Source organism: Nycticebus coucang, chromosome X (genome assembly GCF_027406575.1).
Source record: "Nycticebus coucang isolate mNycCou1 chromosome X, mNycCou1.pri, whole genome shotgun sequence".
In the NCBI taxonomy this organism is placed as follows: domain Eukaryota; kingdom Metazoa; phylum Chordata; class Mammalia; order Primates; family Lorisidae; genus Nycticebus; species Nycticebus coucang.
The window spans coordinates 51,957,274-51,973,545 of record NC_069804.1 but is presented as its reverse complement, the minus strand read 5'-3'; the positions used below and the strand labels follow the sequence as shown (position 1 = coordinate 51,973,545).

The window sequence follows — 16,272 nt, the reverse complement described above, 5'->3', positions numbered from 1 at the left end:
CAATTGGTAGGGAGTTCAGAGAGGTTCAACAAACACATGAACATAGTACTAAACGCTGGGAAATCAGTGATTAATTTGATCTCTTTTCTTCCTTGACCAGAGGAACAAGGTGGATTGAAAATTCTAGTTCCTGAGAATTTGTTCCAAGAGGCTTCCAGTTCATGATTTTGTTCAGAGCTGGGTTTGATCCTAGGATTTATCATGACAAAGAGCCCTGAGGCTACCAGGAAGGCAACATAAAAGAGTCATTAGGGTAATCTCCCCCACAACCTCATTACCAGGAATGTCAAGCATTCAGTTAATTCTGGTTCAACCCTCTTCCCCAGAGTGGAGGATGAGAAGTCATTCTATCTCCCAAATGATGAAATAGATATTTCAATGTCCTCCCCGGATTCCAACCCCTCATCGGTCCTCACTTTAAGTCAGACTAGAGCAGAGATTTGAATGAAGCCTGGCAGATTCTGGGGAGTCCTGAGAGCTGGAAGGCAACCTGAGAGATGATGAAAGAGAGGTGTAGGGGCTAACGTGGCTTCGCGGCTCTTTGGTTCCCTCAGAGTTCCCACTTTACTGGCCCCAGGGAAGCTACACAGTGGCCTGACATTAAACACTTGGCGGTGGCGCCAGAGAAAGGACTCCAGACCGCATAGCGAGCGAATCCACGTTGATGCTCCTGCCAGGCGCGGGCGACCTCTGGTGTTTCGTTTAGGAAGCGCGACGTTGGCTGCCCAAGAACTGGCTCGGTGACCCCAGACGGCCTGGCCAGGTGCGCACGGAAGGGGCTAGGAGCTCAGGGAGGCCTGGGGCCGGCAGCTGACCTGCGGTCCAAGAGCAACAAAGGGCCCCGCCTCGGTGGCCCAGTAGGCGCGCCCCTCAGTTCGGCGGTGGGGACGAACAGGTGCGCGGGCGGGGGGCGGTGCTTGGGGATCCTGCGCACTGCGCGCGCTCCTCCTCCGCGCGGCTCCCTGCGCAGCCCGGGCCCGGTACCAGCAGGAGGAGGAGCTGCGGCGCCGCGGCTACTCGGGCAGGTCGGCGGTGCGGCCAGAACCCGCTGACGGCGCGGGCTGCTGGTCCCCAAGCGGACTAGGCGCAGGCGGTCCTGGGGCCATGGAGCCTGGTGACGCGGCGCGCCCTGGCCCGGGACTGGGTGTCCCAGCGCTGCGGCGGTGGCTGCTGCTGCTACTGCTGCTGCCGCTGCTGCTGGGTCGGGGGCTGCGAGCCACCGCCGCGGCCTCCTCCTCTGGGGCGGCGGCCGAGGACAGCAGCGCCATGGAGGAGCTCGCCACTGAGAAGGAGGCGGAGGAGAGCCACCGGCAAGACAGCGTGAGCCTGCTCACCTTCATCCTGCTGCTCACTCTCACCATCCTCACCATCTGGCTTTTCAAGCACCGCCGGGTGCGCTTCCTGCACGAGACCGGGCTGGCCATGATCTATGGTGAGCACCATTATCAGTACCCAATGTCCCCCACATCCCTAGGCAGCCGGACCGTTGTGCTCCTCCCGGTGCAGTTCTCCCGCTTCACTTGCCAACGTGTTTCTTTTACGTTTCCCGCTGAGATGGTCTTGGTTCCCAAGGTCAACTGTCTGCATTTTCTGGCTTTTTACTACCGTTAAAAGAATTCCACCTCATCTCAACGTTTCTTTACCAGGAACCCAGGAACATGAAAGGCGCAGGGGTGGCCCGGTTCTGTCCCCCTGTTCTGTCTTGTCCCCCCCTCATCGTTACCCCTTCCACCCCCTCCCCAGTTAAGCTCGGGTGGGTGTGTATGTGAGGACTGGAGGTGGGTGACTTCCTAGAGGGACACATCACCCCACTGGACAGGCCACAGTAGTGGGTGAGGACGAGGGTTGAAATTGTCTCAGCTTGAGTGTGGGCTGCTGGTGTCTCTTGGACACCAGATGCATGGTCAACATGGGTGGGCATCAGCTTCTGAGGTCTATGTTCCCACGGTTCTTGATGATAAAGTCAGAGCACGAAGTGTTATGAAAGGTGAACAGTGGTCCAGGACCCAGAATGTCAGGCCTAGATGGGGAGACAGGCATGCCTCCTGCTGTTATATCCCAAGTGGGAAGTTATACACAATTGTTTGCTTTCTCAAGTGAAGAGGAGCTTTTGTATTCCTAAAATGGGTAACATGGAGTGACTTTGAGATAGATTTCTAAGTGTAGGAAGAAAAAAAGTAGTGGTCTTAATTCTGTAGTCAGCCATCTTTTGTTAAGGGTGGGCTGATGCCACCATCCTTTTCAGGATTTAATGGTACACAGTGTTTTACATGCATAGTGGTTGGTGCAAATCTCCTGTTATTACATGGATGCCAGCCATAATCTGAATTATCTGTCTTCCTCTTCTATATCCCCTGCCTCCCGCCCTCACACCACGACTCCAAACTGGAGCCAAGTATGCTTTTTCTTTTTTAATTTAAGTCAGTTGTGTTAAAGCCGACTTTGGCATCCTCATGTGAAATAGAAAGGCCCACTTCATGACTTCCCAACGGGGAACATTTTGCATTAGCACTTACACTGGAGGGATCTCTCCACTCAGTTTCCATCCAGAGTTCCCTGATAGAGAATGGAAAGTAGAAACCTTAATCTTTAATGTGTAAATTACCCTTGGTCCTAGGCCTTGCTTCCATTGGTTCTTGATTAGTTGTTGACAACCAGGGCTCATGGCCATCTGGCCCTCTCACACAAACCATGTAAGGGGCAAGCCCTGTCAAGAGTCCTCTAGTTTTCAAGTAGTGGCCTAAATTGATCTTAAATTGAAACAGGACTAGGTCTAGAACTGAGTTTGGTTATTGCAAATTATAGCTCTCAACACAGACTTGGTCTGACTGTTGTTGAGTTCTGGGCTTTGTGTCAGTTGGTGACAAATGACTGATGCCAGTCCTGCAGGTAAGCTGGGAGGTTTCCTGAACAGATAGAGACTGAAGAATTGAAGCATGTGGTCATTTTAGGCAATTGACTCTGAACCATGATGCAAATGAAGATTGCTTTTATATGTGTACAGATAGCCATGAAAATATTACTTAATAGGCCCTAGTCAGAATTCCTTTTTTTTTTTTTTGTAGAGACAGAGTCTCACTTTATGGCCCTCGGTAGAGTGCTGTGGCCTCACACAGCTCACAGCAACCTCCAACTCCTGGGCTTAAGTGATTCTCTTGCCTCAGCCTCCCGAGTAGCTGGGACTGCAGGTGCCCGCCACAATGCCCGGCTATGTTTTGGTTGCAGTTTGGCCGGGGCTGGGTTTGAACCCGCCACCCTCGGTATATGGGGCCGGCGCCTTACCGACTGAGCCACAAGCGCCGCCCACCTAGTCAGAATTCCTTAAAGGACAATGTGAAATAGGAGGTGGATTTGGCAGACTCATGTAAATAAATGTTCTAGGGATGGAAAATGGGATTTAAAAATGTATTTTCTGTAGAGTACTTTGTGTTCTTAGGAGCTCAATCACCTTTATCTTAAGGCCTAAAAGCAACAGTGGAATTTTCCTTTGCTGATATGTACTTTTAAAACTCACCTCAATCTTTCAGTCATTTGGCCTGTGCTGCAGGGTACTGTTATACTTTGTGAACCATCATGTTACAAATCTGGTTTAAATGATGATTGTTCAGAAAAGGCAACATCATATGCGATGTCCTAGGTTATGTCAAATATTAATATTTTGATGCGGATTGTCTGTAATCATGAGAATAACATTTTCTCTTTCAGGGACATTTGGTCTTCTGTTTCAAGGCTCCCCAAATCTGAATTCTAATGTTACTTGGTTAGCTAATTATTCATTATATACCGAATACTATTGTGATGGGGATTCTGATAAAAAATTTAGTTTGAAAATCTTTTTAAAAATTGTTCGTATTTTAGATGTACAATGTGATATTTTGTTATACATGGTGAAATGATTACTATAGTCAAGTAAATCCTTGGACACTTAAGTGAATGCAGTACACATTTTTCAGGACTTTTTTAGTAATAGGGAATCAGATTTTATTTCTTGATATCAATAGAGGAAGAGAGTAATTGTCCTCTTGGCTCTGAGTAATAAAGGACAAAAAGACCTAAGGAAACATTTCAATATGTGCTGAGTACCCAACTTAATATCTGGAGGCAAACAATTTAACTTTTACATGTTGGTAAATTTTTATAAATGAAAGCGTTCAACTATGAATTTTAAAACCCTTTATTTTGAAAATTTTTCTTGCCACTTTTTTACATTTAAGTGATTCCTTGAGAGGAACATCTTTAATATTTAAATATATGTATATTTGCTTCTATAGTCATAAAATATCTTTGGAAGGACATGCAATAGATTGTAACATTGGTTTTATGGCAGGAGAGGAGCTAGATGCCTGTGAAATAGGAGTGGGAGGGAAGGATCACTGTATCCTCTTTATGCTTTTTGATTTTTGAACTATGAATGTGGAATTACCTGAGAATGTGCCCATGCCTCCATTCTGTGTCTCTTGTGATGGCATTTTAAAGTGCTCCTTAAATCACTCAATTTGACACCCACTTCCTCCTATTTAAATCATATTATGTTATCATTTTTTGTGACCTTTCAATTATTGACTTATGGAACTTCTGGAGCCCTGTGCCTGGGATGCAGACAACATGGCGTAAGGAGAAGAGATTTTTCTTTCTCTCTCTCTCCTTCCTTCTTTTTATCCTGTTATCCTCAGAGAGTAGTTGATGTCACATTAGGAAGGCTGTGCATAAATAGATCCCATAGTAAGTGCTTGCCTGGGTACAAAGGACATTAAGAGGTACACTAGGAATACTTAATGTTTAAAGAAAAAGGAACTCCTCCACCCACCAAAGAACAGTTATAAGCACTCCTCCCTGACAGTAGACCATGGTGGCTATAAGGGAAGGTAGCCGCAGACCTTACCCTGTAGGAAGGTTGAAAGCAGCCCCAGACCCTGCCATGTGAGCTGCAGAGTGGTGGGGCAAGGCACTTGCCTGCCACCAGTCTAACCTGTTTTCTTAAGTTAGGGAGTTCCCAGCAGTCCAGCCTGGCTCTGTTATGTGAGTAAGTGCCATCCTAAAGTTATTGTACCCTACATGTCTGTGCAACAGAAACAGAAAGTGTTTGGGGCAGGGAAGGGTGGCATAAACAGACCGTGGTTCTCTCTCCGAGTAGAGTAGTTCTACTTCCCCCATAATGTTTTTGTGACAACCGATGTAGGTCCAAAATATCTGACTCTGCCATGCGAGCCCACCACCTGCTTCTTGCTTCCTCCTCTTCCTCCTCACCTATCCGTTTTCAAGGACACATTGGTCAGCCCCTCTGGGTTCTGTGGGTTGTGGGCTCATTGTTGCTTTGTTGCTGTGTTGGAGCTATCCAGCTAAGCATAGCTTGAGAATCGGCTCATAGGCAAAGCATGAAAGGGGAAAATATGGCTCTTTGCAGTAACATGGAACTAACATTTGAGCCTATGTGAAAGTATTTTGGAACCACCTCCTTCTGGGATCGGGAGTCCCCCTTTTAAAAAAAGACCTCCTCACTTTGACCCCAGTTGGGGATGGCTCCATCTGGTCTTGCTTTGGTTCCAGATACCCCTGGGTTTAAATGCTGGTCCTGTTACTTATTGCTGCACAACACTGGATAAACTCTCTAAGCCTTAGTTGTCTCTTTTGGAAAATGGAGATTATGTTACTCACCTCACAGGCTTGTTATATTATTGAGATATTCTAAAGGGTCCAGTGTGGTCTCTGATACTTAAGCACTTGGTAAATATTAGTTTCCCCGTCTCACTTTATAGACTTTGTGATTCTTCGGCAAGCTTTGCTACTTGAGGTTTGTTCAGTAGTGGCCTGCTGCAATTTTAAAATGCATTAATAGGACATAGTAGGAGGGTAGAGGATTGTATATTTCTTGGTGGTATATTTGTTAATACCTAGAAAAAAATTTACAGTGTATCTACCCTGTCCTTTTATCCAGCATTTTCAATTCTTGGGCTTTTATCTTTCAGAAGTACATGTTACATTACGTAGACAGTAACATTTGTTGCATAAGTTGCAACAGTTGTCAAATGGGACTGATTAAATTACAGAACATTCCGGGCCTTGTGGCGGGCGCCTGTAGTCCCAGCTACTCGGGAGGCTGAGGCAAGAGAATCGCCTAAGCCCAGGGATTTGGAGGTTGCTGTGAGCTGTGTGATGCCACGGCACTCTACCGAGGGCGATAAGGTGAGACTCTGTCTCTACAAAAAAAAAAAAAAAAAAAAGAACATTCCCATTAAGGACTTTTGTGCAGCTGATGAAAGAAGCGTTTTGAGATGTTTTTTAAGGCAGCTGTCCACACATGGTGTTGTGGAAAAAGCAAGGTACAGAACATTATGTATAGTATTACCTGTTCTTTCAATAATTATATTCTGTATGTATAAACATGGTGTGTGTACATTTGTATATGATGTGTGCTTTTCTGGAAGGATATACAGGAGTGGTACCAGTTGTCAGGGCAAAGAGAGGGAAGGTGGTACTTTTCCATTTGTAGTCTTCTGAATGGCCTAAACTTTTATTTGACACTGACACATTATTTTTGCAATTTGAACATTGTTTTAAAACAAAGCAAGTAAGTTATGTAGCAAAAAGTGCATTAGAAATAGGAGATTATAGTTATGTCACTAGGTAGGATTTTTCTTGGATTGTTAAAATATTCTTTTTAAAGCAGTTTCTGGACATAAAGACTACTTTTTCTTATCATTTGAAAGTTATAAATGGAAGTAAAATATATCATCTTAAAAATTAGAAAAATGACATTTTCTGAAAGCTTTTCTTAGAACTTTAAAAAGTTAACCTTTTTGGGATGATGTAATAGAAAGCTGCCATTTTTCAACCCCTAATGATATTAATAATTGCTTTAGACAAGGGTTTTCAGTGAATTTCAGAATCATAGATAAAAGATTTTTGGGGAACATGGTACTTGCGTGGTACTGAGTATCACTCCATAGATTACTTTCCAATTGAAAAAAGCAAAACTACCTTTACAGTGAGGAGGTCTGGAAATCACCATCTTATGACCAAGTCATCAAATTTATCCTTGCTCATTGTGGGACCATCTGGTATCATATGCCCCCTGATATGACAGAATAGGAAGCATACATATTTACCTATGTAGTGTTCTTCCCCTAAGAGATTAATCTGAATATAATTAGGATTTACATACATCTTAAAGTTTATAGGACATACATGGGATAGAGAAATAAGTTATAAAGCACCATAAGAAAACAGTCAGATACATCGAGCTTGATACATATAGGACAATCTTTAAGACGGTTGCCCCGATCTCTTAAAAAAGTTAATGTTAAGAGAAACAAAAAGGCAGGGTTGAGTGTTCTAGATTAAGGGAGACCAAGGGGACATAACTAAATGTAGCACAAAAAACTTGATTGGTTCCTGATTCATGGAAAATGAACTATAAAAGGTGTTTTGGGGACAATTAGGTATGTTTGAATGTAGATTGAGTATTAGATAAAGGGGACTTACTGGTATTTTTTCTTAGATATGATAATTGAGGTTACATGAGAATGTGTTCATTCTTTGGGGATGTAGGTTGAAGTATTTAGGGGTGAAGTATATGAGTCCTAATGTATGCAATTTACTTTCAAAACGTTTAGTCAAAAAACACACCACATACATAGGGAAAACAAATAGGGCAACATTCTAGCAATTGTTAAATTGGGGGCAGGGGTGAAAGGGTATGCTTTATACTCTTTCAACTTTTCTTTATGTTTTGAAATTGTCATTAAAATAGAAGGTTACCCTGTTTCCCCGAAAATAAGACAGTGTCTTATTTTAAAGTGTGCTCCCAAAGATGCACTAGGTCTTATTTTCAGGGGACGTCTTATCTTTCCTGTAAGTAGGTCTTATTTTCAGAGGATGTCTTATTTTCAAGGAAACAGGGTAGAAAAGAAGTTGACCTTCTTGTTAACTTGTTAGCTGCTAACCCGTTAACCTTGCTGCCTGGAAGGTTGTGCAAGTGAGGCTGTATACATCTTGTCTGTTACTTTCATTAAACTCTTTCTGGCACCAGTTGACACTTTGACATTAGTTTACCTGAGATGATGTCAAACTTACATGATTTGAGAATCAGGAACTTCTTTTTAATTTCACTTTTTGCTTAAGTTCATGTATCTTAAAAAAAATTATCTCTGTTTAATTTACAAGAGAATATGTGTTAGGAGAATGTTCTCTTTTTGTTAAAGCATGCTATTTGGCTCTTAATCAAGGTGGATATTTATATTAGGGTAATGCTAGATGTTAAAGCAAACCAACCTCAAATTTCAGTGACTTAACATAAGGGAAGTTTGTATTTCTTTCACTTATGAAATGGGCCAGTGCAAGGGAATGGCAGGTGGCTTTCCATGTTGTGATTCAGGGACCAGATGCTTTCTATCCTGTGGATTTCCCATTCCTTATGGCCTTGGAATCCTCCATCTCTAGCTGATGAATGAGGAAAGGAAAAGAGGATCATATGGGGAAGACTTACATGCTAAGCTTGAAAATGTTATACATCGTGTTACCCATTTCTGTTGAACAGAATTTGGTCACAAGGCCACATCTAACTGGAAGGGAGCCAGAGAAATGTAGTCTCGTTGGAGGAAGAAGTTTGCAAAGCAACTAGCCAATGTCTGTTACAGTATTTGATGAGTACTTTGTTATACATAATCCAGAAAAGAGAACTAGTAGGATTTGTGTGTGTGCATGTGTGTTTGGTGTGTGTTGGTTGTTGATAAACTAAAATCTGTATTTTAAGCATTCTAGTTGGAAGAGAGTGTTCATCTTGAGTTTATGAAGTTGTTTTTGTGGACCTAATTACCAGTGCAACTCAAAGTGTGGCCTCAGACCGGCAGCATTAATAATCACCTGGGAGCTTGTTGGAAATGGCAGGTCTTACTCGGACTTACTTAGAATGTCTGGGAGTGGGGCGGAGAAATCTGTCTTTTAATACATCATCAGGGTTTTGTTTGTTTGTTTGCATGTTGAAGCTTAAGACTTACAGATATAGAATATTTAAATTTAAAAAAAAATAGCCTATCTTTTAGAGCAGTTTTAGGTTTACAGCAAAATTGAGCAAATGATACAGAGATTTCCCATATAATACCTACCCCACACATGCATGTTCCCCTGCCCCATTGTCAACATTCTTCCCCAAAGTAGTACATTTGTGGCAATTGACAAATGTACATTTACACATCAGCAGCAGCCAAAACACATTGTTTCCACAAGAGTTTATTCTCGGTGTTATGTATTCTACAGGTTTGCACAAATTTATAATGATGTGTTTCTACCATTATAGTATCATCCAGAGTTGTTTCACTGTTCTAAGAGTCCTCTGTGCTCTATTTGTCCCTTCCTCCCCTCTAACCCTTGCCAACCACTGATCTTTTTATTGTCCCCGTAGTTTTACTTTTTCCTCAATGTCATATAGCTGAAATCATACAATGTGTAGCCTTTAGTACAACACATAGCCATTTCAGATTGACTTCTTTCACTTAGTAATATCCATTTAAGCTTTCTCCATGTCTTTTTTTTTTTTCTCCATGTCTTTTATTGGCTTGATGATAACTCATTTCTTTGTAGCACTGGGTAGTATCCCATTGTTGGGATATACCATAGTTTACACTCACCTACTGAAGGACATCTTGGTGGCTTCCAAGTTTTGGCAGTTATGACTAAGAATATTTAAATTTTCACGTTTCAAATACAGTCACTATGTTGTTTGTAATAAAATAATAGTTGAAAAAATAGCAACTGTTTATTGAGCACCTACTAGAACAGTCAGGCACTGGACTAAGAACTTTGCATACTTTAAACCATTTAACCTTCACATCAAATGTATGAAGACTATAATATTGGTTCCATTTTGCCAGATGAAGAAATTGAAACTTAAGTACCTTCTTTGTTCAGGGTCATATGTTTGAAATTGGGAAACTGGGACCTAAAGAATGAGATCCATATGGCTTAGTAGGATGTATTTGGCCAGATAGAGCCCAAACCTGAATCCTGCCCTTTATTACCAGTTTCTAGGAGATCTCCAAAGGATATCTATGTCCAAAGTACAAAACAAAGCAAAGTGACCCTTGTATGTTACCTCAAGCTTTTGGCCCTAGGCTTCAGTGTATAACTTTGAGGAGTGAAGGCGGCCAACAAGGAAGACTCAATTTTCCTATGTTAGATTGGCCCAGAGGCGGTGAATCCAAGTGGGAGCAAGATGTTTGCTTATTTTCATCCCCAAAGTCATATTCCAGTTGTTACTCCATTGATATGACAGAAGGATACTGGTTTGTTAGGGGAAAAATGTTAAGAGATATTCAGAATGGCAGCACCAGGGCTTCTCAAGTAGGAGTAGTTGCTTTACAATGTTTCTCACCTTTATTTATTTATTTATTTTTTTGGCTGGGGCCACATTTGAACCCACCACCTCCAGTATATGGGGCCTGCGCCTTACTCCTTGAGCCACAGGCGCTTCCCTGTTTCTCACCTTTAGACCTCACTATCACAGAGGTGGGGAGGCAGATAGGGTTGGGTCTATGGAGTTCTTATGCCTCTCAACACTATGCTAGTTGTGACAGGCACATCAGAATATCTAGAATTTCAAAAATGCGTTAGAATGTAATCCCTGGGCAGGCAGGGATGTCTATTGTTTGATTTGCTGCTGCCTTCCCAGACCCTAGAACAGAGACTGACACATAATAGGTCTCTGGAAATGTTTGTTTAATGCATTCTATTTTGACTATCAAAAAATAAGATGCTGTAACACTATTTAGCATTAACGCGCCTTCCTTCAAGTTCTTGTGCCTCAGATGCACACTGACAGTGAAGTTTCTGAGAAGGAAACCTTTGTGTGTGAAAACATTTGCCCAAATTGCAGCAAACTGTTTAAGGAAAGTGAATGAAGGAATAGGTGAGTATATAAATATTTGTGTTTGCAGAAAATTGTATGTTTGGATGATAAGCCACATGGTGTTTATTTATTGATTGATTTTTTTGAGACAGGGTCTTGCTCTGTCACCTGGTCTAGAGTACTGCGTTTATTTATTTTTTTCTTTTAATAAAATACATAGCATAAAATTTGCCATTTTAACAGTTTTAACTCTACAATTCAGTAGCATTTATAATATTCACAAAGTTGTATGATTATCTACACTATCTATTTCTAATATTTTTTCATTGCACCAAATGGAAACTGTACCCAGTAAGCAGTAACTCCCCATTCCTATATTCTCCCAGCCCCTGATTGATAGCTTCTAATCTACTTTCTGAATCTACGAATTTGCCTATTAGAGATATTTCATGTAAGTGGATTATTCATACAATATTTATCCTTTTGTATCTGGCCTACTTAACATAATGTTTTTTTTTTTTTTTTGAGGGTTTTGGCCGGGGCTGGGTTTGAACACACCAACTCTGGCATATGGGACTGGCGCCCTACCACTTTGAGCCACAGGCACCGCCCTACTTAACATAATGTTTTCAAGGTTAATCCATGTCGTATAGCATGTATATGAACTTCATTCATTTCAGAGGCTGAATAATATTCCATATATGTACATACTACATTTTGTATATCTATTAGTTGATGGACTCTTGGGTTATTTCCATATTTTAGCTGTTGTTAATAATGCTGCTATGAACATTCACATACAAGTATCTGTTTGAGTCCTTGTTTTCATTTCTTTTGAGTATGTGCCTGGAAGTGGAATTGCTGGGTCATACGGTAATTCTATTTGACTTTTTGAGGAACCGCCAAACTGTTTTCCATAGAAGCTGTACCATTTTGTATTCAACCACAATACACAAGGATTCCAGGTTCTCCAGATTGTCTCTAACACTTCACCTTTTCTATAAAAAAAAAAAAAAAAATACCTTATTAGGTGCAAAGTGGTATCTCATTGTAGCTTTAACTTGTATTTCCCTAATGGCTAATAATATTGAGCATCTTTTCATGTGTTTATTGGCTAATTATATATTTTATTTAGAGAAATGTCTATTCAAGTTTTTTGCCCATTTTTTTCCCACCACTATATTAACGAGGAATCTTTGTCCATTTTAAAGTCAGGTTTTGTTGTTATTGTTGAGTTGTAGGAAGTTTTTATATATTTGAATATTAATGCCATATCAGATATGTGATTTTCTCTTTGATAAACTTATCTTAAGTTGAAAATGTTGCAAGTTGAAAATGTATTTACTATCCTTAGCCTACCGAACATCATAGCTTAGCCTAGACTACCTTTAATGTACTTGTAACACTTAAATTAGCCTACAGTTGGGCAGAATAATCTGACACAAAGCCATATAATAAAATGTTGAATATCTCATACAACTTATTGAATACTGTACATTATGTCAGCATTGTGATGGTATTGTACCATTGTAAAGTTGAAAAAAAAATAAAAAAAAATTTTTTTTGAGACAGACTCTCACTCCGTCACCCTGAGTAGAGTGCTGTAAAATCATAGCTCACAGCAACCTCAAACTCTTGAGCTTGAGCAATCCTCTTGCCTCAACCTCCTGAATAGCTGGGACTACAGGCATGCACCACTACACCTGGCTAGTTTTTCTGTTTTTTAGTAGGGACAGGGTTTTCCTCTTGCTCAGGTGGTCTCAAACTTCTGAGCTCAAGCAATCCCACCCACCTTGGCCTCACAGAGTGTTAGGATTATAGACATAAGCCACTGCAAGCCCAGCTGAAGTCGGAACATTTTAAGTCACACCTCCTGGGTGAAAGGCTCGACTATATCTTGGACTCTACCTAATAAATGCAAACAATGTAACCTAATTGTCTATACCCTCATATTAATCTGAAATAAAAAAGAAACATTTTAAGTCAAATATCATATGTTAGTGGGAACCATCTGTATTTGCTCCCATTCTATGGGTCACCTGTTACTCTGTTAATAGTGTCCTTTAATGTATAATCTCATCTGCAGGGTAAAACACATCCTAAAACTCAATTGAGTTTCAATAGTATATGAATGCTCTGTTTGTATACTCCACATCCTTTATATTGTATTGTCAAAGATTATATATTTATACATTATGTGCCCATTAATTTAGATTAATAATTATTGGTTTTTGCATTTGCCTTTTTAATCAAATAGGAGCAAAAGAGGAGATACAAACCTTAAATTTTTATGTCTGCGTGTGTTTTTTTAACTGAAATTCTTTCTTTCTCTCTCTCTCTTTTTTTTTTTGTTTTTTGAAGTTTTTGGCCAGGCCGGGTTTGAACCTACCACTTTCGGTATATGGGGCCAGCGCCCTACTCCTTTGAGCCACAGGCGCTCCCCCTTTCTTTCTCTTTTAAAAGAATTATTTCATGTTACTTTATTTTTTAAACAATCTTCTTATTGATACATAAGAGATGTATATAATTTTGGGGTCCATGTGATACTTTGATATATTCATATAATTAGTAAAGATTGAATCTATGTACTGATACATCAACACCTTAAAGATGTGTCTTTTCCATGTGCTGGAAACATTCAAATTATTTTCTTCAAGCTATTTTATTTCATTTTAGACAGAGTTTCACTCTGTTGCCCCAGGCTGGAGTACCATGCTGTCAACCTAGCTCACAGCAACCTCAAACTCTTGGGGTCAAATGATCCTCCTGCCTCAGACTCCCAAGGAGCAGGATTGCAGGCACCTGCCACAATGCCTGGCTAATTTTTTTTCTATTTTTAGTGGAGCCGAGGTCTCATTCTTGTTCAGGCTGGTCTCAAATTCCTGAACTCAAGCGTTCCCCCCACCTTGGCCTCCTATAGAGCTAGGATTACAGACATGAGCCAATGTGCCCAGCCCTTCAAGCTATTTTAAAATGTACACCTACTGATCTGTTGAATATTAGATCTTATTTCTTCAATCAGATGGTATTGTTGTACCCATTAATCAACTTATTTTCATCCTCTACTTCTCAGCCTTCCCCACTACCCTTCCCAGCCTCTGGTAATCACCAATCTACTCTGTGTCTTCACGAGGTGCACTTCTGTAGCTCACACATATGAGTGATAACATGCAGTATTTATCTTTCTGTGCCTGGCTTATTTCACTTAACATTATGACCTCCAGTTCCATCCATGTTGGTGCAAATAACATGGTTTCATTCTTTTTATGGCTGAATAATATTTCATTATGTGTATATGCCACATTTTCTTTATTTGTTTGTTTGATGGACACTTTAGTTGATTCTATACCTCTAGGCTACCAAACAATGCAGCTTAGCCTAGACTACCTTAAATGTAGAACAGTGCTGCAATAACCATGGACTTCAGATATCTCTTCCATATGTTGATTTCCTTTCTTTTGGATATATGCCCAATAGTGGAATTACTAGATCATATTTCAGTTCTATTTTTACTTTTTGAGGAACTCCCATACTTTTCTCTATAGTAGCTATATTAATTTGCATTCCCATCAATAGTTTATGAGGATTCACCTTTCTCCACACCCTCATTAGCATCTACTGTTGCCTTTTTGATAATAAGCTATTACTTTAACTGGGATAAAATGATATCTCTTATAGCTTTGATTTATATTTATCTCATGATTAGTGACTTTGTACAATTTTTTATATACTGTATTTTGCTGTTTAAAATGCACTCCAGTGTATAATATGTACACATCTTTTTTGTCTTAACTTTTAGGAAAACAACCCTTGAGAAAGTGGCTGGCTCTTGGCTAGGAGAGACACATCTGGGGAGGGCTAACACTTGCCTGTTAAACGTGCAGTGTTTAAACATTGTCCTCCCACAGCTGCCCCCTCTGTGAAGGCTGCCCCTTCCATCTCTCCTGGGACTCCTTCCTTCCCTGCCATACTGGGGGCTGTGGCTGAGATGGCTACTTGTGTGGCTGGAGGGGCAGGAGTTTCTGAGGCTGCTTGGCCGTGGGCAGCCAGGTGGGTCACTAGGGCCTGGTTGGGGCTCCTGGTCTCCTTTGTGGCCAGGCTTTAGTCCTTAGCCCTTACCCCACACAGCCAAAGCCCACCTCATCAACCCCGCCAGTGCCCCCTACCCTGATCGCAATGCTCGGCAGAGGCCACTCAAGTTCACTAACACCCGATCCCAGATCCTCCTGGCTGGAACCCCATGCACCTGGTGCATTCAGGCAGGAGGGCATGGAGGTCCGAGGAATACCACTGGGCTGCCCTGCTCCTGAGCCCCTTTGCCCTGTAGAATGCACATCCCCACTTTTACCTCAAAAATTTGGGTAAAAAAAGCATGGATCATTCATGGCAAAATATACTACCCGTTAGCTCAAAAGTCAGCCTGCTTTTGAGTAATGCCTATTCATATCTTTTGCCCATTTTTTAAATCAAGATTATTTGTTTAGTTCCTATTGAGTTGAGTTCCTTATATATTTTGGTTATTAATCCTTTGTCAGATGGATAGTTTGCAAGTATTTTCTCCATTCTGTAGGTTGTCTTTTTACTTTGTTGATTATTTCCTTTGCTATGCAGAAACTTTTTAGTCTGATGTAATCTGATTTGTCTGGCTTGGTTGTCTGTACTTTTGAGGTCTTGAGACAAAAAAATCTTTGTCCAGACCAACGTTCTGGAGCATTTTCCAAAGTTTTCTTCTAGTAGTTTCATAGTTTCCTGTCTTAGATTTAAGTCTTTAATCAATTTTGATGTGATTTTTATGTATGGTGAGAGAGAGGGGTCTAGATTCATTCTTCTCCATGTATGGAGAAGTAGTTTCTCCATGTATGTAGGCAGTTTTCCTGGTACCATTTTTTGAAGATGTTGTCCTTTGTTCCTTTATCAAAAATGAGTTGGCTGTAAGTGTGTGGATTTATTTCTGGGTTCTCTGTTCTGTTCCATTAGTCTATGTGTTTATTTTTATGGTGGTACCATGTTGCTTTGGTTATTATAGCTTTAGTAAATTCTGAAGTCAGGCAGTGTGATGCCTCCAGCTTTATTTTTTTCCATCAGGATTGCTTTGGCTATCTGGGCTCTTTTGTATTTCATATAAATTTTAGCATTTTTATTATATTTCTGTGATGAACATAATTGTATTTTGATAGAAATTTCATTAAATCTATAAATTTCTTTCGAGTAGTATTGTCATTTTACAACATTATTTCTTCTAATCCATAAGAATAGAATGTCTGTCCTTTTTTGTGTATATCTTCTTCAATTTCATTCATCAGTGTGTTATAGTTTTCCTGGTATAGATTTTTCACTCCTTTGGTTAAATTGATTCCTGGGTATTGTATATTCTGGCTAGTATTTTGTGGAAGATTTTTGCATCTTTGTTCATCAGAGATACTGGCTTC

At 40.7% G+C, this 16,272-nt stretch overlaps 1 protein-coding gene across 2 annotated transcripts in view; it reads left to right on the top strand.

Moving 5' to 3' along the window:
• Nucleotides 1-972: 972 nt before the first annotated feature.
• SLC9A7 (solute carrier family 9 member A7) overlaps nt 973-16,272 on the top strand; it is a 224,368-nt gene continuing 209,068 nt past the window's right edge. Inside the window, exon 1 of one of the 2 annotated variants that reach the window (XM_053579245.1) lies at nt 973-1,432. In XM_053579245.1, the coding sequence (XP_053435220.1) occupies nt 1,105-1,432 (328 nt within the window). In that variant the 5' untranslated portion in view covers nt 973-1,104. The remainder of the gene's footprint in view (nt 1,433-16,272) is intronic. The other variant, XM_053579246.1, reaches the window with a different exon arrangement.